The 27,148-nt window shown below is 45.0% G+C and overlaps 1 protein-coding gene across 17 annotated transcripts in view; it reads left to right on the forward strand.

The window, feature by feature from the left end:
* Positions 1-27,148, forward strand: part of LOC110491067 (basement membrane-specific heparan sulfate proteoglycan core protein) — a 155,391-nt gene that overhangs the window by 122,348 nt on the left and 5,895 nt on the right. For 13 of the 17 annotated variants that reach the window (XM_036946987.1, XM_036946991.1, XM_036946995.1 and 10 more), the window contains 25 exons: positions 1,471-1,606; positions 1,847-2,007; positions 2,150-2,285; positions 2,524-2,667; positions 4,213-4,347; positions 4,511-4,692; positions 4,964-5,159; positions 5,429-5,608; positions 7,376-7,636; positions 7,833-7,995; positions 8,827-8,924; positions 9,485-9,751; positions 9,880-9,992; positions 10,114-10,261; positions 12,720-12,836; positions 13,076-13,093; positions 14,269-14,353; positions 17,522-17,666; positions 17,851-17,953; positions 18,156-18,265; positions 18,344-18,551; positions 18,738-18,959; positions 19,658-19,902; positions 20,175-20,346; positions 25,519-25,641. In XM_036946987.1, coding sequence (XP_036802882.1) covers positions 1,471-1,606; positions 1,847-2,007; positions 2,150-2,285; positions 2,524-2,667; positions 4,213-4,347; positions 4,511-4,692; positions 4,964-5,159; positions 5,429-5,608; positions 7,376-7,636; positions 7,833-7,995; positions 8,827-8,924; positions 9,485-9,751; positions 9,880-9,992; positions 10,114-10,261; positions 12,720-12,836; positions 13,076-13,093; positions 14,269-14,353; positions 17,522-17,666; positions 17,851-17,953; positions 18,156-18,265; positions 18,344-18,551; positions 18,738-18,959; positions 19,658-19,902; positions 20,175-20,346; positions 25,519-25,641 — 3,868 coding nt within the window. The remainder of the gene's footprint in view (positions 1-1,470; positions 1,607-1,846; positions 2,008-2,149; positions 2,286-2,523; positions 2,668-4,212; positions 4,348-4,510; positions 4,693-4,963; positions 5,160-5,428; positions 5,609-7,375; positions 7,637-7,832; positions 7,996-8,826; positions 8,925-9,484; positions 9,752-9,879; positions 9,993-10,113; positions 10,262-12,719; positions 12,837-13,075; positions 13,094-14,268; positions 14,354-17,521; positions 17,667-17,850; positions 17,954-18,155; positions 18,266-18,343; positions 18,552-18,737; positions 18,960-19,657; positions 19,903-20,174; positions 20,347-25,518; positions 25,642-27,148) is intronic. The other 4 variants (XM_036946990.1, XM_036946998.1, XM_036947002.1 and 1 more) reach the window with 1 other exon arrangement.

The raw sequence follows: 27,148 nt of genomic DNA on the forward strand, positions 1-27,148 counted from the left end.
CAGCTTTTCCCAGGGGGACTCGGGCTCTGCCGTGCGGCCACGCAGAAATTCTGTGTGCTCTCGCAAATGGATTGCTTTGAAAACTTGTGAATGGGTTCATACACACATTGAGCCGGGCCCGCCACGGCTTCTGCTCACTTTAGCCTGGCCCTCACGGTTGACTCGCCCGGAGCTAAGCAGCTTTATCCACGGATGGATGCCACACCACCACCACCTCCCAGATACTGTAATCCACCCAGCCCAGGCCTGACACACCCCTTTAAATACTCTACCTAGACACACCCCATTAAATTTTCCATCTAGAAACACCCCTTTAAATTCCCTCTAGACACACCCCTTTAAATTATCTTTAGGTGTACTACTGTGTATTCTCAGCCAAAACACTGGTCCATTTTACACGCTGATGCTTTATAAGGTTTGAAATATTGACAAGGTCCACCCCACTGTCCTTTATAGTTAAGTGTGAAGTAGTTGCTTAGGGACTCGATTTGACATTACCATACACAGGCTGATTATTTCCCCATTGGAAAAGAGGATCACGCTGTCTTACTATTGTGTTTGGTTGTTGAACATTGGGATTCATTTAGAGATGAAGGCATAGCGTTGATGATGTTGTAAGTATTAGGAAACATCTGTAATGCATTTCCAGTGATTTCATACATGGATAGAGAAGATTTGTATTGCCTGTGATGAAACCATTGGCTCAAAGGCCTATGTCATATATCTTAATTCCCTAACAGTTTCCCATTCCTGTCAACATTGTACTGAATCAGTTCAACAACGATTATTTTAAGTGTACAAAAGTGTCCAAAAACATACTACGATGGACGACAAAACATACTTCTATACCTAATGTAGTCTACTACTAACTAGTGTCAAAGACATCTACTGTATGTCATTGGTAACTATTTCAATGGTGATCATTATTCGTTGTCAATTCAACAGTTGTACCTGTAGAATCATCATAGTAATGTTGATGAAAGGAAACATTATTATTCTCAACAACCAACCAACTGGTTTGATTTTTTTTGTTTTCTTTCGTGCAAAGCACAGCTGAAAAGCCTTTTTAATGATTATCATAACACAAACATTGTCACAAATCACAACCGTATAACAATGGTGTGTATATATATATATATATATATATATATATATATATATATATATATATATATATATGCTGAAGATCCACCTGCGATGTGATTTTGTTGGTTTTGCCTCCTCATGGATTAAAAATCATGTCAAGTATGTCTGTTGTTTGCACCATTTGTGGTCTGTGAAATCCAATGTTTATAGAGTAGGCGTTTCTCTAAAGGTAAGTCATCTCATGTGTCTGTATGGTGTCCTTCTATTGGATTTGGGTAGAGACGTGATCATTGTCAGGTAGTTCATACCACAGTAGTCCGTGTCTTAAGGCCATTGTGACATAGTCTTCATCCCTCTTCTTCATCGTTGCCGTGTCCTCTCTAGGCCAGTATGGAGCGCACAGACATTGGCACCCTGCTAATCCCTAACATCAAGTCGTCTGACTCTGGCACCTACTTGTGTGTGGGCACCAACTCCATCGGATCCTCAGAGGCTCGCATCGAGGTCACCGTCAATAGAGGTGAGAGGTCGCACTTGGATCGTTGTCAGTAGGGTACACATTTTAAAATGCTGTGCAACAATATATAAAAACTGCTGTATTGTAGTGGACAAGTTCAGATAGTACTGATTCATTCTGTTTCAAAACGTTTTCGCCCTACTGAACACGACCCAGGTCAACCTACCCCAGAGGAGTACTGCTGTGTGTTGACAGTAATATAACTTTTGTAAATGTCTGTATCCTGCGTTTGTTGCTGTGTAGCAATAGGAAGAGACACCATCTCGTCAGCCATCACCATCCAGCCCTCCATAGCTGACGTCCAGGAGGGACAGAGCCTGGACCTCAACTGTTTTGTCCCTGGTAACCCCCCACCTGCTGTCACCTGGAGGAGGGAAAGTGGACGCCTGTCCGCCAATCACCAGGTTGGAATACACACACACATACACGCACAGCTAGTAAAAGCTAATTGGTAATGTCATGAAAATCTGTTCTGTTTATTTCAGCTGAATAGTCACTCATATGTACTGTGTGTGTGTGTGTGTGTGTGTGTGTGTGCGTGCGTAGGTTTTGGGCACCAAGCTGCGTATCCTCTCTGCCGGTCCAGATGACTCTGGGAAGTATATCTGTCTTGTGGAGGGAGGGCCTGGTACTCCTGTCCGTCAGGCCTCAGTCTCTGTCTCAGTCACTGCCACCTCCTCTCGTAAGTCACTAAGCCATTCTCTCTGTGACAGTACAATGAAACTATCCTCCCCACTGATATCACCAGGGATGATGGTGAAACAGCCAGAGGCATATGCAGTAGGAACATCTGTTTTTTTAGAGAACTTTATTTAGTGGCCTTTCGTCAGGTACAGTGGTACTTTTCCAGTTGTTTGTTTTCTAACCCTCCCTAAAGTGACCTCTGAGAGTATGTTTTTCTATTCTATTTCCTGGAGTAGGTCTGCAGACCCCCATCATCTCCATTGAGCCCCAAAGTGCAGCGTTGCGACAGGGAGAGTCAGCCAGCTTCAAGTGCAGAGTCTACGGTGGAGCAGAGCCCATACGGCTGGAGTGGAAACTGTCCAACAACCAGCCCCTTCCTGGTGAGGCCCCTCCCATTCAGTTCAATAAGTCTGAACTTTTCTTTTTTTACTATTACCCCTTTTCTCCCCAATTGGTAGATAGTCTTGTCCAATCGCTGCAACTCCCGTATGGACTCAGGAGAGGGCGTCCTCCGAAACACGACCCTGCCAAGCCACACTGCTTCTTGACACACTGCTTGCTTAACCCAGAAGCCAGCCACACCAATGTGTCGGAGGAAACACCGTACTGTCTTACAGCTGGCGACCGAAGTCAGCGTGCGTGTGTCAGGCCTGCCACAAGGAGTCACTAGAGCGTGATGGGACAAGGACATGCCGGCTGGCCAAACCCTCCCCTGTGCCTTCTCATGGGTCTCCCGGTCGCGGCCGGCTGCAACACAGCCTGGGATCGAACCTGGGTCCTTAGACTGTTGCGCCACTCGGGAGGCTCCAATTCCATACGACTTTTGCAGAAAGGCATTTAGTCAGTGGTGGAAAAAGTATCCCATTCTCATACTTGGGTAAAAGAAAAGATACATTAGTAGAAAAGGATTCAAGTAAAAGTGAAAGTCACCCAGAAAATACTACTTGAGTAAAAGTCTAAAAGTATTTGGTTTTAAATATACTTAAGTATCAAAAGTAAATTAAATTGCAAAAATATACTTATATACGTATCAAAATTGCTCATATTAAGCAAACCAGAGAGCGCAATTTTCATGTTTTTTTTTTTAAATTTACGAATAGCAACCCTAATTTACGGATAGCAAACCTCAGACATAAGACCCTCAGACTACAACCCTCAGACATCATTTTCAAACGAAGCATGTGGCCTAGTGGTTAGAGCATTGGGCCAGTAACCGGAAAGGTTGCTGGATTGAATCCCTGAGCTTTTTACAAGGTAAAAATCTGTTGTTCTGCCCTTGAGCAAGGCAGTTAACCCACTGTTCCCCGGCGCCGAACCGAAGACGTGGATGTCGATTATGGCAGCTCCCCGCACCTCTCTGATTCAGAGGGGTCGGGTTAAATGTGGAAGACACATTTCAGTTGAATGCATTCAGTTGTACAAGTGACTAGGTATCCCTCTTTCCCTTTAGTCTGTCCGCAAGATCAGAGGCAGTAGAGATGACCAGGGATGTACTGGACAATTTTCCTGTCCTGCTAAGCATTCAAAATACTGTATAACGAATACTTTTGGGTGTCAGGGACAATGCATGGAGTAAAAAGTACATTATTTTCTTTAGGAATGAATTGAAGTAAAAGTTGTCAAACTTATAATTAGTAAAGTAAAGTACAGATACAGATAAAGTGGTACTTTAATGTATTTTTACTTAATTACCTTACACCACTGCATTTAGTAATATTCATTTCAGATGTCAGAATCATGTCATTATCCACACAAGCAAACTACCTGCAATATCTACAGTAATATATAGTACTATAATATAGTCTGTATCCTGTTACATTTCCTTCATATTTAGCTATGTTTTTAATCAAACACACAACGTTGCTGCTTGTCAGAGATGTACTTGACAGACTAAAAGATTCCACATGAAACCTTTCATTCTGTAGACAATGTGAAGGTTGGCCATTACGGCACTGTCCTCACCATCGCTGACGCCCGCCCTAGCAACCAGGGCACCTACAACTGTGTGGCTACCAACCTGTTTGGAATCACCCAGAGTATCGTCTCTCTGATCATCAGAGGTATGGCACACACAGACACACACACACACACACATACGGTGTTGATGTTTCTGGTGTGGTTCACCGTGAGCATCTGCCCTCTGTTACAACCCCCTTAGTAATTGCCGTGGCAACAGAGTGACCAAATGGTTGTTCGTCGTGATGATGTCATCCTTCCTTCCAGAGTCTCCTGTAGCAACCGTCACCCCTCAAGGGCCCGTGCGAGTCAGGATGGGTGAACCCATTAACCTGGAGTGCCAGGCTTCCGGGGAGCCACGCCCATCTGTCACATGGCACAGACTGGACAGCGCCCGCAACACCATGCTTAGCAGCCCTGTGCCCATGGAGTCCAACGCCGTCATGCAGGTAGTGTACTGCATTAGTGTTCCTGATCCTCAACTTCCTATGAAACCTCCAAGTCATTGTTACTGAGCTTTTGTGCTTTCCTAAACCCAGATTAAGTTGAATCCTAGGTTCTCAATTCAAATGGCTTCTTGGTATAAGACTAGGCTTAATCTGTGTCTGGGTAACCTGCCCTAGTATTTGGATATCATTCATTTTCGCGCTAAACTAAATGACAGGGTGTGCTATTTATTCTACGCTGGGCAGACCCGGTAATGCTGTTCCCCTTCCGCAGGTCCTAGTGGCCCGTCCAGAGGACAGTGGTACCTATGTGTGCACAGCCCACAACGACGAGGGCACCACAGAGACCAGGGTGGAGGTGATCGTGGAGGGGATTGCCCAGGTGCCCGTCACGCCCCGTGCCTCTGTGCCCGATCCCCTCATGGTGGTGGTGGAGGGACAGAGCACCACACTGAGATGTGACGCTCACGGTAACTAATCCACCTTTAAATTACACAAATGAGTACTATAGCAAAGAGAACTGAGAAGAGAATAATTTTTGTATTGTTTGTACTGATACTTGTTAGTACAGAGAATACTTTTAAGTAAAATGATATTATGCAAATGAGAGCTGAGAGGAAATGGATGTTATAGTCACCTCCTCTTTGCTAAGATCATAGAATTGGCATGACAAATAATTGACTGTACAAGTCCTTTTCACACACTGATATTCATTGTGCTTTCAAAATCAACTCTTCAGGCTTCCCTGTCCCTAAGATCACGTGGTCTAAGCTGCGTGCCCCTCTCCCCTGGAGACATAAGGTAGTGGACAACACGCTGATCCTGCCCAATGTTGGCCGGGCAGACTCTGGAGAGTACATCTGCAACGCCACCAACAGCATGGGCACCACCGAAGTCACCATCATGCTGGACGTGGAGAGTGAGTCTCAAAATTTGTGCACGCTGGTCTGGCCAGCTAGTCATGAGCGATAGATTGGTTTCATAATTGAAAGCAAGTTCCCAGTCTGTACAGAAACACTATGGAGATAGATATGGGTACACATACACTACCTTTCAAAAGTTTTGGGTCACTTAGAAATGTCCTTGTTTAATGTCCAGTTTTTGTCCATTAAAATAACATCAAATTGATCAGAAATACAGTGTAGACATTGTTAAGGTTGTAAATTACTATTGTAGCTGGAAACGGCTGATTTTTTAATGGAATATCTACGTAGGCGTACAGGAGCCCATTATCAGCAACCATCACTCCTGTGTTCCAATGGCACCAATGTTTCCAATGTTGTGTTAGCTAATCCAAGTTTATCTTTTTAAAAGGCTAATTGATCATTAGAAAACCCTTTTGCAATTATGTTAGCACAGCTGAAAACTGTTGTTCTGATTTAAAGAAACAATAAAACTGGCCTTCTTTAGACTAGTTGAGTATCTGGAGCATCAGCATTTGTGGGTTCGATTACAGGCTCAAAATGGCCAGAAACATTCTTCTGAAACTCATCAGTCTATTCTTGTTCTGAGAAATGAAGGCTATTCCATGCGAGAAATTACCAAGAAACTGAAGATCTCGTACAACGCTGTATACTACTCCCTTCACAGAACAGTGCAAACTGGCTCTAACCAGATGAGAAAGAGGAGTGGGAGGCCCCGGTGCACAACTGAGCAAGAAGACAAGTACATTAGAGTGTCTAGTTTGCAAAAGGGTTTTCTAATGATCAATTAGCCTTTTAAAATGACCAATTTGGATTAGCTAACACAACTTGCCATTGGAACACATGAGTGATGGTTGCTGATAATGGGCCTCTGTACACCTATGTAGATATTCCATAAGAAATCTGCCATTTCCAGCAACAATAGTAATTTACAACATTAACAATGTCTGCACTGTATTTCTGATCAATTGTATGTTATTTTAAAGGACAAAAAATGTGCTTTTCTTTCAAAACAAGGACATTTCTATGTGACCCTAAACTTTTGACCGGAAGTGTATAGATATGAACACGAGTAAACTGAAAGATTGATACACAACATAGATAATAAGGAACTGGTCCACTAGTGTATATGAAACATAGCTTTGCATTGTGACTGAATGTTGGTCTTCGGTGCCCGTTCCTTGCTTCGCTCATGAGTAGCATTGTCCAATCAATCAATCAATCAATCAATAAAATGTATTTATAAAGCCCTTTTTACATCAGCAAATGTCACAAAGTGCTATAAAGAAACCCAGCCTAAAACCCCAAACAGCAAGCAATGCAGATGTAGAAGCACGGTGGCTAGGACAAACTTCCTAGAAAGGCAGGAACCTAGGAAGAGACCAAAGACAGGAACCAGGCTCTTAAAAGTGGCCAGTCCTCATCTGGCTGTGCCGGGTGGAGATTATAAGAGTACATGGCCATTTTTAAGGCCAGATTATTCTTCAAGATGTTCAAATGCCCATAGATTACCAGCAGGGTCAAATAATAATCACATTGGTTGTCAAGGGTGCAACAGGTCAGCATCTCAGGAGTAAATGTCAGTTGGCTTTTCATAGCCGATCATTCAGAGGTCGAGACAGCAGGTGCGGTAGAGAGAGAGTCGAAAACAGCAGGTCCGGGACAAGGTAGCACGTCTGGTGAACAGGTCAGGTCATGTTCAAATCATCCTAATGTCTCAATACCAGTACCTGTCTCTACTCACTAAACCTCCTTGGACACAGCTCCTCCCTATGCCACCTCCCTGCCCGACGACGTGGCAGTGCGTGTGGGCGAGGTGATCCGACTGCAGTGCCTGGCCCATGGTACTCCCCCCCTGCTCTTCCAGTGGACCAAGCTGAATGGCAGCCTGTCCACCAGGGCCGACGTCCAAGGAGGAGACCTCCAGATTAACCTAGCCACACCCGAGGACGCTGGCACCTACAAGTGTGTCGCCACCAACAAAGTGGGCACCAGTGAAGCACATGCCACAGTCACTGTCAGGTGTAAGTACTGTGCTCAGTTACAGCTTTGTCTGTTCTTATTTGGCAAACCAAATTGAGCCGACAGCTCAATTACTTTGCAATGGGAAATGCTTTCATGAAAAGCAAACCTAAAAGCCATGCGACTGGGAACTCAAAGCAGAATGTGTTTGTGTGGGTGTGTGGATGTGTTGGTGTGGATGTTTGGATGTGTGTGTAGCCCCCCTGGCAGTGCGTGTGTCTCCTCAGGTGGAGGTAAAGGCCCGGGGTAGTGCTGTAGAGTTTACCTGCTCTGTTGCAGGAGGCCTGGGGACCACCATGGAGTGGCTGAAGGAGGGAGGAGCCCTGCCCCCCAACCATCACATCAAAGATGGGGTGCTGAGGTGAGTCACACCCACCAGGAGAGAAACTTCACAGCAGGCAGTCAAAATACCTATAATGATCAACACAAATAAATGAGGGTCCAGAATTAACCTAACTTAAATGCGATCCTGGATCAACCTAACTTAAATGCGATCCTGAATCAACCTAACTTAAATGCGATCCTGGATCAACACAACTTAAATGCGATCCTGGATCAACACAACTTAAATGCGATCCTGGATCAACACAACTTAAATGCAATCCTGGATCAACACAACTTAAAGATGATCCAGGATCAACACAACTTAAAGATGATCCAGGATCAACACAACTTAAAGATGATCCAGGATCAACACAACTTAAAGATGATCCAGGATCAACACATCTTAAAGATGATCCAGGATCAACCTAACTTAAATACGATCCAGGATCAACACAACTAAATGATGATCTGTCGTGTATGCTCCCTCTCCGGCTCTCGAGGTCACCAGGCTGCTCATTATTACGCACACCTCTCACCATCGGTACGCGCACCAGCCCCTCATCAGACTCACCTGGACTCCATCACCTGCCTGATTACCTTCCCTATATATGTCGCTCCCTTTGGTTCTTTCCCGAGGCGTTATTGTTTCTGTTCCAGTGTTCATGTCTGTAAGCTACCCGTGTTTCTTGTTTTGGTCTATGTTAATTTATTTATTAAATACACTCCCTGAACTTGCTTCCCAATTCCCAGCATACAGGAAACACGGATCAACCAGATGATGATCCAGGGTCACGTCCCACTTGGTAAAATCAGGAAGTGCATTTCCGTCATCTGTCTTGCGCTGATACGTTTGTGTACTTTTATGTAGGATTGAGAACCTGGAGCAGCGCAACGAGGGCATCTACATCTGCAGAGCCACCAGTGTTCACGGCCAGGCCCAGGACTCCGCCAAGCTTACCATCCAAGGTCTGTCCAACATCCACAAAATCACTGAGACACACTGACACGCGTTTTGACACACAACCCTGAGTTATAACAGCGGAGACTTTTGTATAGTCGCTCTATGCAATCTATTATAATTCTGTTCGAAATCAGGGGCATAAAACATATTGCCCGCAAACCAGATCCGGCACACGAGCTCATTCAATTTGGCCCGCAGGGGGGTGATTTTTTTATTTATTTTGGGGGCGGGGAAATGATCTCAATTGACATTGAAATGGCTAAAACCAAACTGAAACTGTGTAGAAGTGGACCTACATTTTATAGTATATTTTCTCTGTCCAGCTTGCTAACAGTCAATGAAACGAATGTTAGACAGTCAGGGAGCATGGAACATTTTAAAAGCGATGGCTAGAGGACTATTTGCTTGTTTTGACGGCATGGAGATATAACACATTTTAGTTGCAGTGCTCCGGACCTTGGTGAAGACTGAATGCGGCCTGCGGGGCAAAATGAGTTTGACACCCCCTAAATATATCCATTCCAGCATTAATTTAATGTTGGTATTAACTCTCTCCCGTCTACAGCCCTGCCCAAGGTGATGATCAACGTACGTACCGCTGTGCAGACAGTGATGGTGGGTAACTCCGTGGAGTTTGAGTGCCAGGCAATCGGTGAGCCCCAGCCCACGGTGCGCTGGAGCAGGGTGGGAGGGCCTCTGCCGGCACACATCATGGTGAAGGGAGGCATGCTGAAGATCGAGCAGGTGTCTGATGCTGACGCTGGACAGTACCGCTGCACTGCCACCAACAACGTGGGCTCTGTGCAGTCTCAGGTGGTCCTACATGTCCAGTGTGAGTAGAAAGAGAAGTGTACTGCACCTGCACGTCTGCAAACACACATAGACACAAAGACACAACACGCGTACTCCTATAGCCCTTGTCCCCTCTGATCATGTATTGTTGGATATTTCTTTGTAAAGCCCTACCCCAGATCGCAGCTCTGCCAGAGCTGAACGAAGTGACAGTGGGATCAGATGCTGTCCTGCCCTGTGTGGCATCAGGATACCCAGTGCCTGCCATCAAATGGTCCAAGGTAGCCAACAAACTATTAGATAATGCCTATCTGTTTCTGACCATTTTCATCTGCTTTGTGCCTGGTGAACAGGATCCTGATTTGACCCTTTGTATCATGTTCTGTGTCCTTCTCTCTCTAGCTGGATGGGGAACTCCCTCCTAAGTGTAGACAGGTAGTCAACACCTTGACGGTTCCCGAAGTGACCCACGAGGATTCTGGCATCTACGTGTGCACTGCCTCCAACAAGCAGGGCAAAGTGGAGGCCTTAACGACCCTCAAAGTCCATGGTCAGTCAGCTGTATAGAAACACTGTGGAAGGCAATATACAGTTGAAGTCGGAAGTTTACATACACCTAAGCCAAGTACATTTAAACTCAGTTTTTCACAATTCCTGACATTTAATCCTAGTAAAAATTCCCTGTCTTTGGTCAGTTAGGATCACCACCTTATTTTAAGAATGTGAGATGTCAGAATAATACACTGCTCAAAAAAATAACGGGAACACTTAAACAACACAATGTAACTCCAAGTCAATCACACTTCTGTGAAATCAAACTGTCCACTTAGGAAGCAACACTGATTGACAATACATTTCACATGCTGTTGTGCAAATGGAATAGACAACAGGTGGAAATTATAGGCAATTAGCAAGACACCCCCAATAAAGGAGTGGTTCTGCAGGTGGTGACCACAGACCACTTCACTTCTCAGTTCCTATGCTTCCTGGCTGATGTTTTGGTCACTTTTGAATGCTGGCGGTGCTTTCACTCTAGTGGTAGCATGAGACGGAGTCTAGTGGCTCAGGTAGTGCAGCTCAGCCAGGATGGCACATCAATGCGAGCTGTGGCAAGAAGGTTTGCTGTGTCTGTCAGCGTAGTGTCCAGAGCATGGAGGCGCTACCAGGAGACAGGCCAGTACATCAGGAGACGTGGAGGAGTCCGTAGGAGGGCAACAAACCAGCAGCAGGACCGCTACCTCCGCCTTTGTGCAAGGAGGAGCAGGAGGAGCACTGCCAGAGCCCTGCAAAATGACCTCCAGCAGGCCACAAATGTGCATGTGTCTGCTCAAACGGTCAGAAACAGACTCCATGAGGGTGGTATGAGGGCCCGACGTCCACAGGTGGGGGTTGTGCTTACAGCCCAACACCGTGCAGGACGTTTGGCATTTGCCAGAGAACACCAAGATTGGCAAATTCGCCACTGGCGCCCTGTGCTCTTCACAGATGAAAGCAGGTTCACACTGAGCACGTGACAGACGTGACAGAGTCTGGAGACGCCGTGGAGAACGTTCTGCTGCCTGCAACATCCTCCAGCATGACCGGTTTGGCGGTGGGTCAGTCATGGTGTGGGGTGGCATTTCTTTGGGGGGCCGCACAGCCCTCCATGTGCTCGCCAGAGGTAGCCTGACTGCCATTAGGTACCGAGATGAGATCCTCAGACCCCTTGTGAGACCATATGCTGGTGTGGTTGGCACTGGGTTCCTCCTAATGCAAGACAATGCTAGACCTCATGTGGCTGGAGTGTGTCAGCGGTTCCTGCAAGAGGAAGGCATTGATGCTATGGACTGGCCCGCCCGTTCCCCAGACCTGCATCCAATTGAGCACATCTGGGACATCATGTCTCACTCCATCCACCAACAGACTGTCCAGGAGTTGGCGGATGCTTTAGTCCAGGTCCCTCAGGATCTCCTCCCGCCACCTCATCAGGAGCATGCCCAGGCTTGTAGGGAGGTGGAGGCCACACACACTACTGAGCCTCATTTTGACTTGTTTTAATGACATTACATCAAAGTTGGATCAGCCTGTAGTGTGGTTTTCCACTTTAATTTTGAGTGTGACTCCAAATCCAGACCTCCATGGGTTGATATATTTGATTTCCATTGATTATTTTTGTGTGATTTTGTTGTCAGCACATTCAACTATGTTAAGAAAAAAGTATTTAATAAGAATGTTTCATTCATTCAGATCTAGGATGTGTTATTTTAGTGTTCCCTTTATTTTTTTTGAGCAGTGTAGATAATTTTGTACCTGTTTCCTCCAGCATCTTCACAAGGTCCTTTGCTGTTCTGGGATTGATTTTCACTTTTCGCACCAAAGTGCGTTCATCTCTAGGAGACAGAACGCGTCTCCTTCCTGAGCGGTATGACAGCTGCGTGGTCCCATGGTGTTTATACTTGCGTACTATTGTTTGTACAGATGAACATGGTACCTTCAGGCGTTTGGAAATTGTCTAAAATGTCAAATAAAAAAAAATCTGATTTCTTTTGATTTTCCCATGATGTCAAGCAAAAAGGCACAGAGTTTGAAGGTAGGCCTTGAAATACATTCACAGGTACACCTCCCATTGACTCAAATTGTGTCAATTAGCCTATCAGAAGCTTTTAAAGCCATGACATAATTTTCTGGACTTTTCCAAGCTGTTTAAAGGCACAAGCTGTTTAAAGGCACAGTCAACTTTGTGTATGTAAACTTCTGACCCACTGGAATCTGTAGTAGATGTTCTAACTGACTTGGCAAAACCATAGTTTGTTAAGAAGAAATTTGTGGAGTGGTTGAAAAACGAGTTTTAATGACTCCAACCTAAGTGCATGTAAACTTCTGACTTCAACTGTTACATTATTGCCAGTATCCAACACCATGGTTCCCCATCCCCTATCTCTAGTTCATAGGCAGTAAGCTCAATCGGAGGGGAACTTTTGATATTGCCAGTATCTAACTCGACGATTCTCCATCCTTTATCTCTACAGATCGAGTGATGCCCTATTTCACCCAGGAGCCCCTGTCCTATCTCACTCTGCCCACCATCAAGAATGCCTACAAGTCCTTCAGCATCAAGATCAGCTTCAGGCCAGACAATCCTGATGGTGAGGCTGTAGTCACTTACAGTCAGACTTATGTACTGAAAAATAGCTTTCTCTGCACCAGTGGATTTGCAACTTTTGCTTTGAAGATAGTTTCACTGACTACAGTGATCCTGACTGCATCTGTTATGTCTTTGTGTCCGTTGAGTGCGTTCTCTTTCCTTGGTTTTTTTTCACATGATTTCACCCCCCTCTTCTGTCCCTCCACACACTCCCTCTCTTCTCACCCATGTGGTGTGAAGGTCTCATCCTCTATGCGGGTGAGTCGCAGTGCTTGAGCTCACACACTCAGGACTGATGCAGGTGATGCTTTTTGGGCTGAAAAGCCACCAGTGATGTTGACCTTTTACCTTGCCATAATGCATCCTAATGTAGAGCACAGCTGATGGCTGTGAGAGAATCCTATTGAAGAATGGTCTATGTCCTCATTCAGGCATGGTGGCTGTGTTGGCACCCCCCGCTCGTCATTCCATTAGTCTTTGTCCTATTGATGAGGACAGTATGATGCCATCATTACAATCCATTTCTATGCATCAGCTTCTACCTACAAGACTGCCTTGCTGCTACTTAAGACAAGCTTTATTATTGCAAAATGAATGTCTTATTAGCCTATACAGTGATTAGGCCTCATAATTTTTATTTATTTTATTTTACCTTTATTTAACCAGGCAAGTCAGTTAAGAACAAATTCTTATTTTCAATGACGGCCTGGGAACAATGGGTTAACTGCCTGTTCAGGGGCAGAACGACAGATTTGTACCTTGTCAGCTCGGGGGTTTGAACTCGCAACCTTCCGGTTACTAGTCCAACGCTCTAACCACTAGGCTACCCTGCCGCCCCTGATTGGACAGTACTGTATGTGGCTTTGCAATTCTGAAGCTAGTAAAGAGTACAGTACCACCAGCGAGGTGGGGTGCTTCAATGGGTGACACACATACTCTGATAACAACTTCCATACCAGCTCATGGAAGCTGTACAGAGTAAACTACCCCCACCCCCAAAAAAAACAAAAAAAAACAATTGTGCCGCATTTAAGAAATCTCTCTCTGCTATAACCTCTACGTTTCAGAGCCGTAGATGTTACGGATACATTTATGAGGAGGCATGGTTTTCGACTGCCCTGGCTTTGACCTTGCTGATGATGGTTGGGCAGAGTTTAGCAGAGCATGTGTCGCTGGCATGCAGCCCGTGTGAAGGCAGCGATGGATCAAGCCAGACAGACGAACAGTTTGATACAGAGCAGAGCGATGCCCCAGGGCAGCAGATACTAGAACCTGTTTTTGACTGTCCCAAGCTTGGCCCTTAATCTGCTAGCATGCAGCTTATTTGAGTGACCTCAGCTCCCCTCTTGGTGCCAGGGGGACTGTTTTTCTCTGACTGGCTCCAGGGGGCGTGGGTGTGTACCAAGCTAACTGTACCTCCACTGGTCCACCAGGTATGATCATCTACAATGGACAGAAGAGGACCATGGGAGCAGACTTCATCTCTCTGGGGCTGGTGGGAGGCAGGCCTGAGTTCAGGTGAGCACCTAGCTGTCATTCTGGCGCACTATGAACACTACATGAGCTCAATGTGTAAGAATAAACAAGCTATTGATGAATGGTAACTTGAACTGTCCTTAGTCTCTGTCAAAATTAGCTGATCAAATCAAATCAAATGTATTTATATAGCCCTTCGTACATCAGCTGATATCTCAAAGTGCTGTACAGAAACCGAGCCTAAAACCCCAAACAGCAAGCAATGCAGGTGTAGAAGCACGGTGGCTAGGAAAAACTCCTTAGAAAGGCCAAAACCTAGAAAGAAACCTAGAGGAACCAGGCTATGTGGGGTGGCCAGTCCTCTTCTGGCTATGCCGGGTGGAGATTATAACAGAACATGGCCAAGATGTTCAAATGTTCATAAATGACCAGCATGGTCGAATAATAATAAGGCAGAACAGTTGAAACTGGAGCAGCAGCACGGCCAGGTGGACTGGGGACAGCAAGGAGTCATCATGTCACGTTGTCCTGGGGCATGGTCCTAGGGCTCAGGTCCTCCGAGAGAGAGAAAGAAAGAGAAAGAGAGAATTAGAGAGAGCACACTTAAATTCACACAGGACACCGAATAGGACAGGAGAAGTACTCCAGATATAACAAACTGACCCTAGCCCCCCGACACAAACTACTGCAGCATAAATACTGGAGGCTGAGACAGGAGGGGTCAGGAGACACTGTGGCCCTATCCGAGGACACCCCCGGACAGGGCCAAACAGGAAGGATATAACCCCACCCACTTTGCCAAAGCACAGCCCCCACACCACTAGAGGGATATCTTCAACCACCAACTTACCATCCTGAGACAAGGCCGAGTATAGCCCACAAAGATCTCCGCCACGGCACAACCCAAGAGGGGAGCGCCAACCCAGACAGGATGACCACATCAGTGAATCAACCCACTCAGGTGACGCACCCCTTCCAGGGACGGTATGAGATTGCCCCAGTAAGCCAGTGACTCAGCCCCTGTAATAGGGTTAGAGGCAGAGAATCCCAGTGGAAAGAGGGGAACCGGCCAGGCAGAGACAGCAAGGGCGGTTCGTTGCTCCAGAGCCTTTCCGTTCACCTTCCCACTCCTGGGCCAGACTACACTCAATCATACGACCCACTGAAGAGATAAGTCTTCAGTAAAGACTTAAAGGTTGAGGCCGAGTCTGCGTCTCTGACATGGGTAGGCAGACCGTTCCATAAAAATGGAGCTCTATAGGAGAAAGCCCTGCCTCAAGCTGTTTGCTTAGAAATTCTAGGGACAATTAGGAGGCCTGCGTCTTGTGACTGTAGCGTACGTGTAGGTACAGTGCCTTGCGAAAGTATTCGGCCCCCTTGAACTTTGCGACCTTTTGCCACATTTCAGGCTTCAAACATAAAGATATAAAACTGTATTTTTTTGTGAAGAATCAACAACAAGTGGGACAAAATCATGAAGTGGAACGACATTTATTGGATATTTCAAACCTTTTTAACAAATCAAAAACTGAAAAATTGGGCGTGCAAAATTATTCAGCCCCTTTACTTTCAGTGCAGCAAACTCTCTCCAGAAGTTCAGTGAGGATCTCTGAATGATCCAATGGTGACCTAAATGACTAATGATGATAAATACAATCCACCTGTGTGTAATCAAGTCTCCGTATAAATGCACCTGCACTGTGATAGTCTCAGAGGTCCATTAAAAGCGCAGAGAGCATCATGAAGAACAAGGAACACACCAGGCAGGTCCGAGATACTGTTGTGAAGAAGTTTAAAGCCGGATTTGGAAACAAAAAGATTTCCCAAGCTTTAAACATCCCAAGGAGCACTGTGCAAGCGATAATATTGAAATGGAAGGAGTATCAGACCACTGCAAATCTACCAAGACCTGGCCGTCCCTCTAAACTTTCAGCTCATACAAGGAGAAGACTGATCAGAGATGCAGCCAAGAGGCCCATGATCACTCTGGATGAACTGCAGAGATCTACAGCTGAGGTGGGAGACTCTGTCCATAGGACAACAATCAGTCGTATATTGCACAAATCTGGCCTTTATGGAAGAATGGCAAGAAGAAAGCCATTTCTTAAAGATATCCATAAAAAGTGTCGTTTAAAGTTTGCCACAAGCCACCTGGGAGACACACCAAACATGTGGAAGAAGGTGCTCTGGTCAGATGAAACCAAAATTGAACTTTTTGGCAACAATGCAAAATGTTATGTTTGGCGTAAAAGCAACACAGCTGAACACACCATCCCCACTGTCAAACATGGTGGTGGCAGCATCATGGTTTGGGCCTGCTTTTCTTCAGCAGGGACAGGGAAGATGGTTAAAATTGATGGGAAGATGGATGGAGCCAAATACAGGACCATTCTGGAAGAAAACCTGATGGAGTCTGCAAAAGACCTGAGTCTGGGACGGAGATTTGTCTTCCAACAAGACAATGATCCAAAACATAAAGCAAAATCTACAATGGAATGGTTCAAAAATAAACATATCCAGGTGTTAGAATGGCCAAGTCAAAGTCCAGACCTGAATCCAATCGAGAATCTGTGGAAAGAACTGAAAACTGCTGTTCACAAATGCTCTCCATCCAACCTCACTGAGCTCGAGCTGTTTTGTAAGGAGGAAAGGGAAAACATTTCAGTCTCTAGATGTGCAAAACTGATAGAGACATACCCCAAGCGACTTACAGCTGTAATCGCAGCAAAAGGTGGCGCTACAAAGTATTAACTTAAAGGGGCTGAATAATTTTGCACGCCCAATTTTTCAGTTTTTGATTTGTTAAAAAAGTTTGAAATATCCAATAAATGTCATTCCACTTCATGATTGTGTCCCACTTGTTGTTGATTCTTCACAAAAAAATACAGTTTTATATATTTATGTTTGAAGCCTGAAATGTGGCAAAAGGTCGCAAAGTTCAAGGGGGCCGAATACTTTCGCAAGGCACTGTATGTACGGCAGGACCAAATCAGAGAGATGGGTAGGAGCAAGCCCATGTAATGCTTTGTAGGTTAGCAGTAAAACCTTGAAATCAGGCCTTGCTTTGACAGGAAGCCAGTGTAGGGAGGCTAGCACTGGAGTAATATGATCAAATGATGATCAAAGCTGATGATAATGGCGATCACAATCATGCTGGCAAAAACGACAATGATAGCGATAACGCTAACCTGAACTGTTTTCTCCTGCCAGGTTTGACGTGGGTTCTGGCATGGCCACCATCCGCTACCCCACCCCCATCAAACTGGGAGAGTTCCACACCATAGAGCTCTACCGCAACCAAACCCAGGGCTCCATCATAGTGGACAGGGAGGCCCCCGTCAATGGGAGCTCACAGGTAGTGTCCCGCTCTCATTCTTTTTAGATCCAGAGACTGTTCAACAATGTCATTCACACGAAGAGAATATCCAACAGACGCTCCCGGGTAGTTTCACATAGTCAAAGACTGTTGAGTTCATACAAAGTACATACAGTATCAAGGAGATGAATCCATGAACACTGTTTCCTGTCTTGTATCACAGGGAAAGTTCCAGGGACTGGATCTAAACGAGGAGTTGTATGTGGGTGGTTACCCCAACTACACCCTCTTGGCCAAGACAGCTGGCCTCAAGACCGGCTTTGTCGGTGAGAGATCACTCTTTGTTCACTTTCAACCAGAACACCTGGTGCAACACAAATGTCCCATACTTCAGGGAACAGTAGATACACATTTATAACATGCAGTATTTGTTTGTTTGGTAACTGGTTATTTCTTAACAGTAAACAAGACTTTGCTGATCACTGTTTTGGAATGTTCCCATCGGTTCTTGTTCTTGGTTCTATCCAGGGTGCATCCGTAAGCTGGTCATCCAAGGTGATGAGATCATCTTCAAGGATCTGCAGCGCAGCTCCACGGGCGTGTCCAACTGTCCCGTCTGCACTGACCGCCCCTGTCAGGTCAGCTGACAACCACGTCCTCAGACCCCGCTTGAAAAATATATGAATTTGTTCATTCATTGAGGCGTTGTGTTTCAGAATGGAGGGATGTGCCAGGACTCTGAGGCCAGTCTGTACAAGTGTAGCTGTCCCAGAGGATTCACAGGGAGTAACTGTCAGCACCACTCCTCCCTGCACTGCCACCCAGAGGCTTGTGGACCGGACGCCACCTGCATCAACCGTCAGAACACCCTGGGCTACGACTGTCGATGCCACCTGGGCAAGTCTGGAAACAAGTGCATGGACGGTAAGGGAAACCAGTTTTTTTTTCTTTTTTTTTCTTTTTTTTCTGTGCATTGCCCACTTTCCTGTATTGCAATTGAGGCATAATCACAAATGACTAGATATCATAGATATTCTCTCTATCCTGTTTGTTTTTAGGCATTTTGGTCACATGAAATTTCAACATGTTGTTGCTGTTTGTTTCCTCTAGGTGAATTGGTGACTACTCCCCTGTTTGACGGTAAGGACTCGTACATTGCATACCCTCCTCTGACCAACATCCACAACGACCTGCGCATCGAGATGGAGTTCAAACCCATGGCCCTGGACGGCCTGATGTTCTTCAGCGTGGGCAAGAAGATGAAGACGGAGGACTTTGTCTCCCTGGAGATGGTGGACGGATACGTGCAATTCCGCTATGAACTGGGGACTGGTGAGAGCATAAAGACACATTCTAATTAGGCAATAAGGCCCGAAGGGGTGTAGTATATGGCCAATATACCACGGCTATTGACTGTTCTTATGCACGATGCAACGAAGAGAGCCTGGATACAGACCCTAGCCGTGGTATATTGGCAATATACCACAAACCCCTGAGGTGCCTTATTGCTATTATAAACTGACTACCAACATAAGTAGAACAGTATAAATAAATGTTCTGTCATACCCATGGTATACGGTCTGATATACCACTGCTTCCAGCCACTCAGCATTCGGGGCTGGAACCACCCAGTATATAATACAAATATATCTATATACAGTGGGGCAAAAAAGTATTTAGTCAGCCAATAATTGTGCAAGTTCTCCCACTTAAAAAGATGAGAGGCCTGTAATTTTCATCATATGTACACTTCAACTATGACAGAATTAGAAAAAAAATCCAGAAAATCACATTGTAGGATTTTTAATGAATTTATTTGCAAATTATGGTGGAAAAGAAGTATATAGAACACTGCGATAGCTACTCATCCTGGTGTATCCTCTCCGACTTATCTTTTCGTTTTCAAGCTGAAAGCTTTTTCTGGCTGTGCCATAGATTCTTGAATCTTAGCTTATAGATCTAGAAAGCACTGATGCCTTCAGACATAGTGGACATAGTGGAACCCATGCTACTACTGTCTTTGTTTCCAGGCCAAGCCGTCCTGCGCAGTCCTGAGCCGATCATCCTTGGCCAATGGCACCGCGTGGAAGCCGGGCGCCTCGACAAGGACGGCTCTCTGACAGTTGACGGTGGCCGGGAGGTCAGAAGGTCGTCACCTGGCAAGGCCCAGGGCCTGAACATCCACACCCCCATGTACCTGGGAGGAGTCCCCAACTTTGAGATCGTACCCAAGACCCTTAACAACAGTGATATGTTTTATGGATGCGTTGGAGCGGTGCGCTCAACACACACACACACACACACACACACACACACACAGAGTGAGAGAGACACGTGAGGATTCATGATTCCCTTTATTACCATTCATAATCACTAATGTCATGTTTATAATCACCTTAGTACCGCCAATGTCACTTCAGATATCCAGTCACAGAACAGTCACAGAATATCCGTGTACAATAGAGGGGGAAAACAAAATGTATTTTCCCTGACAATTTGACTTGACAGGACCTTTAACCTCTACCATGTGTATTGTCCCTTGTCCAGGTGTCCATCAATGGTAAGAAGGTGGACCTGTCCTACAGCTTCACAGAGAGCATGGCCATCATCCAGTGTAAGGACAACAGTCCCTGTGACCGCAACCCCTGTCTGAACGGGGCGAGATGCATGCCCACTGCTGAGTATGAATACCAGTGTCTCTGCAAGGATGGCTTCGAGGGTGAGTCCATTGGAAATGTTAAATGACGTACAATCTATGGGACTTCAGTTTGGATCGAGCTTATATGCCATAGATTGATTTAAGAATTTGGTATTCAATAACCCTATCCTATTCTGATAATATTGACCAAATCAATTGTCTTTGTCACATGCTTTGTGAACAACATGTGTAGACTAGTAGTGAAATGCCTACTTACGGGCCCTCCAAACAATGCAGAGATAATTGTTGTTTATTATAATAGAAAGGTAATAACACAATAAATACAGTGATAACTTGGTTATATACATGGGGTACCAGTGAAGGAATACGTTGATATGAAGGAATACGAGGTAACTGAGGTAGATGCACTACAAGACCAGAAGTATGTGGCCACCTGCTTGTTGTGCGTCTCATTCCAAAATTATGGGCATTAATATGGAGTTGGTCCCCCCTTTGCTGCTATAACAGCCTCCACTCTTCTGGGAAGGCTTCCCATTAGGAGTCGAAACTAGAGGTTGACCGATTAATCGGAATGGCCGATTAATTAGGGCGGATTTCGAGTTTTCATAACAATCGTAATCGGCATTTTTGGACACCGATCATGGCCGAATACATTGCACTCCACGAGGAGACTGCGTGGCAGGCTGACTACCTGTTATGCGAGTGCTGCAAGGAGCCAAGGTAAGGTGCTAGCTAGCATTAAACTTATATTATAAAAAACAATCAATCTTAACATAATCACTAGTTAATTACACATGGTTGATGATAATACTAGTTTACCTAGCTTGTCCTGCGTTGCATATAATCAATGCGGTGCCTGTTAATTTATCATTGAATCATAGCTTACTTGGCCAAATGGGTGATTTAACAAGCGCATTCGCGAAAAAAACACTGTCGTTGCACCAATGTGTACCTAACCATAAACATCAACGCCTTTCTTAAAATCAATACACAAGTATATATTTTTAAACCTGCATATTTAGTTAATATTGCCTGCTAACATGAATTTATTTTAACTAGGGAAATTGTGTCACTTCTCTTGCGTTCTGTGCAACAGAGTCAGGGTATATGCAGCAGTTTGGGCCGCCTGGTTCGTTGCGAACTGTGAAGACTATTTCTCCCTAACAAAGACAGCCAACTTCGCCAAACGGGGGATGATTTAACAAAAGCGCTATGCGAAAAAAGCACAATCGTTGCACGAATGTGCCTAACCATAAACATCAATGCCTTTCTTAAAATCAATACACAGAGGTATATTTTTCTTAAACCTGCATATTTAGTTAAAATAAATCCAGGTTAGCAGGCAATATTACACTTGGGACATTGTCACTTCTCTTGTGTTCATTGCACGCAGAGTCAGGGTATATGCAAAAGTTTGGTCCGCCTGGCTTGTTGAGAACTAATTTGCCAGAATTTTACGCAATTATGACATTACATTGAAGGTTGTGCAATGTAGCAGGAACATTTAGACTTATGGATGCCACCCGTTAGATAAAATATGGAACGGTTCCGTATTTCACTGAAAGAATAAACGTTTTGTTTTCGAAATGATCATTTCCGGATTCGACCATATTAATGACCCAAGGCTCGTATTTCTGTGTGTTATTATGTTATAATTAAGTCTATGATTTGATAGAGCAGTCTGACTGAGCGGTGGTAGGCAGCAGCAGGCTCGTGAATGCATTTGCCAGCAGCTCTTCGCTGTGCTTCAAGCATTGAGCTGTTTATGATGTCAAGCCTATCAACTCCCAAGATTAGGCTGGTGTAACCGATGTGAAATGGCTAGCTAGTTAGCGGGGTGTGCGCTAATAGCGTTTCAATCGGTGACGTCACTCGCTCTGAGACTTTGAAGTAGTTGTTCCCCTTGCTCCGCGGCTTTTGAGGAGCGATGGGTAACGATGCTTCGAGGGTGGCTGTTATCGATGTGTTCCTGGTTCGAGCCCAGGTAGGGGCGAGGAGAGGGACGGAAGCTATACTGTTACACTGGCAATACTAAAGTGCCTATAAGAACATTCAATAGTCAAAGGTATATGAAATACAAATGGTATATAGAAATAGTCCTATAATAACTACAACCTAAAACTTCTTACCTGGGAATATTGAAGACTCATATTAAATGGAACCACCAGCTTTCATATGTTCTGATCAAGGAACTTAAACGTTAGCTTTTTTACATGGCACATATTGCACTTTCTTTTCCAACACTTTGTTTTTGCATTATTTAAACCAAATTGAACATGTTTCATTATTTATTTGAGGCTACATTGATTTTATTGATGTATTAAGTTAAAATAAGTGTTAATTCAGTATTGTTGTAATTGTCATTATTACAAATATTTTTTTGGGGTCCTCCAATAATCGGTATCGGTGTTGAAAAATCATAATCGGTCGACCTCTAGTTGAAACATTGCTGCAGGGACTTCCTTTCCTTCAGCCACAAGAGCAGTAGTGAGGTCGGACACTGATGTTGGGCGATTAGGCCTGGCTCACAGTCGGCATTCCAATTCATCCCAAGGGTGTTCGATGGAGTTGAGGTCAGGGCTCTGTGCAGGCCAGTCAAGTTCTTCCACGGCAATCGCGACAAACCATTTCTGTTTGGACCTCGCTTTGTGTGCAGGGGCATTGTCATGCTGAAACGGGAAAGGGCATTCCCCAAACTGTTGCCAGAAAGTTCATTGTAACTAAGGGGCCTAACTTGAAAAACAACCCAAGGCCATTATTCCTCCTCCACCAAACTTTACAGTTGGAATTATGCATTGGGGGTGGGAGCATTCTCCTGGCATCCGCCAAACCCAGATGGTGAAACGTGACTCACCACTCCAGGAAATGCGTTTCCACTGCTCCAGAGTCCAATGTTAGTGAGCTCTATACCACTACAGCCAAAGCTTGGCATTGTGCAAGGTGATCTTAGGCTTGTGTGTGGCTGCCCGGCCATGGAAACCCATTTCAAAAAGCTCCCTGCTAACAGTTCTGACGTTGCTTCCAGAGGCAGTTTGGAACTCGGCAGTGAATGTTACCACGAGGACAGGTGATTTTTACGCTCTTCAGCACTCAGCATTCCCCTTCTGTGAGCTTGTGTGTCCTACCACTTCGCGGCTGAGCCGATGTTGCTCCTAGATGTTTCCGCTTCACAATAACAGCACTTACAGTTGACTGGGGCAGCTCTAGCAGGGCAGAAATTTGACAAATTAACTTGGAAAGGTGGCATCCTATGACGGTGCAACGTTGAAAGTCACTGAGCTCTTCAGTACGGGCCATTTTACTGCCAATGTTTGTCTATGGAGATTGCATGGCTGTGTTCTATTTGATACACCTGTCAGCAAAAGAAATCCACTAATTTCAAGTGGTGTCCACATACTTTTGTATATACAGTTCCAGTCAAATCAAGGCAAAAGGTGGCTACTATGAAGAATCTCAAATATAAAATGCAATTTGATTTGTTTAACACTTTTGTGGTTACTACATGATTCCATTAAGCAAACTTAACATATTTGTGTAAATATTTGTATGAACATAACAACCGACATAAACTGAACAAGTTCCACAGACATGTGACTAACATAAATGGAATAATGTGTCCCTGAACAAAGGGGGGGTCAAAATCAAAAGTAACAGTCAGTATCTGATGTGGCCACCAGCTGCATTAAGTACTGCAGTGCATCTCCTCCTCATTGACTGCACCAGATTTGCCAGTTTTTGCTGTGAGATGTTAGGCACCTGCATGTTCCCGGACATTTCTGGGGGGAATGGCACTAGCCCTCCGGTCCAACAGGTCCCAGAAGTGCTTAATGGGATTGAGATCCGGGCTCTTCGCTGGCCATGGCAGAACACAGACATTTCCTGTCTTGCAGGAAATCATGCACAGAACGAGCAATATGGCTGGTGGCTTGTCATGCTGGAGGGTCATGTCAGGATGAGCCTGCAGGAAGGGTACCAAATGACGGAGGAGGATGTCTTCCCTGTAACGCACAGCGTTGAGATTGCCTGCAATGACAACAAGCTCAGTCCGATGATACTGTGACACACCGCCCCAGACCATGACGGACCCTCCACCTCCAAATCAATCCCGCTCCAGAGTACAGGCCTCGGTGTAACGCTCATTCCTTCTATGATAAACGTGAATTCAACCATCACCCCTGGTGAGACAAAACCGCGACTTGTCATTGAAGAGCGCTTTTTGCCACTCCTGTCTGGTCCAGCGACGGTGGGTTTGTGCCCATGGGCGACATTGTTGCTGGTGATGTCTGGTGAGGACCTGCCTTACAACAGGCTGACATGCCCTCAGTCCAGCCTCTCTCAGCTTATTGCGGACAGTCTGAGCACTGATGGAGGGATTGTGCGTTCCTGGTGTAACTCGGGCAGTTGTTGCCATCCTGTACCTGTCCCACATGTGTGATGTTTGGATGTACCGATCCTGTGCAGGTGTTGTTACACGTGGTCTGCCACTGCGAGGATGATCAGCTGTCCGTCCTGTCTCAATGTAGTGCTGTCTTAGGCGTCTCACAGTACGGACATTGCAATTTATTTCCCTGGCCACATCTGCAGTCCTCATTCCTCCTTGCAGCATACCTAAGGCACTTTCACACAGATGAGCAGGGACCCTGGGCATCTTTATTTTGGTGTTTTTCAGAGGTAGTAGAAAGGCCTCTTTAGTGTCCTAACTTTTCATAGCTGAGACCTTAATTGCCTACCATCTGTAAGATGTTAGTGTCTTAACATCCGTTCCACAGGTGCATGTTCATTAATTGTTTAAGTTCATTGAACAAGCATGGGAAACTGTGTTTAAACCCTTTACAATGAAGATATGTTAAGTTATTTGGATTTTTACTAATTATCTTTGAAAGACAGGGTCCTGAAAAAGGGACGTTTCTTTTTTTGCTGAGTTTAGTTTTGATATCTTCACTATTATTCTACAATGTAGAAAATAGTAAAAAATAAAGAAACCCTGTAATGAGTAGGTGTCCAAACTTTTGACTGGTACTGTACATATAGGTAGGGATAAAGTGACTAGGCAACAGGATAGATAATAAAGAGTAGCAGCGTATGTGATGAGAGTCAAGAGTTAGTGCAAAGATGGGTCAGTGCAGATAGTCCAAGTAGCTATTGGTTAACTATTTAGCAAATAGGGTCACTGCCGTGTTTATCTGTCCTCCTAATGCCACTTTGACCCTTCTGACCCTGTGCCCTCTGCAGGTGAGCGCTGTGAGGTGGTGAGGGACACCTGCCAGAGCAGTGACCAGTGCCAGAATGGAGGCAGCTGTGTGAATGGCCAGTGTGTGTGTCCCGTAGGCTTCAATGGCCCCATCTGTGGACAGAGTAAGTACTGCTCTTATTTTCCTATACACTGGACACAACACAACCATTCCACTATATCTTGGTCCTCTGTAGGGGTCTTGGTGGTCCTTTGAAGCTCAGTTGGTAGAGTATGGCGCTGGCAGTGGCAACATCAGCATAGTGGGTTCAATTCCCAGGACTACCCATACTTAAACATGTACGCGTGACTGTAAGTCGCTTTGGATAATAGCGTCTGCTATATGACATCTATTATATTATCTTTTAGTCCTTTGAGATGTAACTTTGTTATCAAAGAGAATGAGGGAGACCAGCAGAACGAATGGAACAATTCTGGATAAAGTATCTGGATAAGGAAATATTATAAACCTTATTAAAACACTTTAATATATTGCATTTTAGTTTTCTACCAATTACTCCAAGAACTGCCCTGTTACCATAAAAGCTGATGTATGGTATAATTGTGAATGATGGTTTTGTTTGCAGTGCTGTGTCTTCATTAGCTAGGAGATAAAGAAATCTCTGGAGATGCCATGAAATCTCTTCACAACACCACATTAGTTTTAGAATACACCCTTATCATATTGAGCGAGATTGTTACAGTGGCTTGCGAAAGTATTCACCCCTCTCGGCAATTTCTTATTTGTTGCCTTACAACCTGGAATTAAAATAGATTTTTTGGGGGTGAGGTTTGTATTATTTGATTTACACAACATGCCTACCACTTTGAAGATGCAAAATATTTTGTCTTGTGAAACAAAAAAACTGAATTTGAACATGCATAACTTTTCACCCCCCTCCACCTCCCCCCCAAAGTCAATACTTTGTAGAGCCATCTTTTGCAGCAATTACAGATGCAAGTCTCTTGGGGTATGTCTCTATAAGCTTGGCACATCTAGCCACTGGGATTTGTTTTCCCATTCTTCAAGGCAAAACTGCTCCAGTTCCATCAAGTTGGATGGGTTCCGCTGGTGTACAGATTCTCAATTAGATTGAGGTCTGGGCTTTGACTAGGCCATTCCAAGGCATTTAAATGTTTCCCCTTAAACCACTCGAGTGTTGCTTTAGCATTACACTTGGGCTCATTGTCCTACTGGAAGGTGAGCCTCTGTCCCAGTCTCAAATCTCTAGAAGACTGAAACAGGTTTCCCTCAAGAATTTCCCTGTATTTAGCTCCATCCATCATTCCTTCAATTCTGACTAGTTTCCCAGTCCCTGCCAATGGAAAAACATCCCACAGCATGATGCTGCCACCACCATGCTTTACTGTGGGGATGGTGTTCTTGAGGTGTTGGGTTTTCCCCAGACATGGTGTTTTCTTTGATGGCCAAAAAGCTACATTTTTGGCTCATCTGACCAGAGTACCTTCTTCCATATGTTTGGGGAGACTCCCACATGCCTTTTGGCGAACACTAAATGTGTCTGCTTATTTTTTTCTTTAAGCAATGGCTTTTTTCTGGCCACTCTTCCGTAACGCCCAGCTCTGGAGTGTACGGCTTAAAGTGGACAGATACTCCAATCTCCACTGGGG

The sequence above is a fragment of the Oncorhynchus mykiss genome, chromosome 16, assembly GCF_013265735.2.
Source record: "Oncorhynchus mykiss isolate Arlee chromosome 16, USDA_OmykA_1.1, whole genome shotgun sequence".
NCBI lineage: Eukaryota > Metazoa > Chordata > Actinopteri > Salmoniformes > Salmonidae > Oncorhynchus > Oncorhynchus mykiss.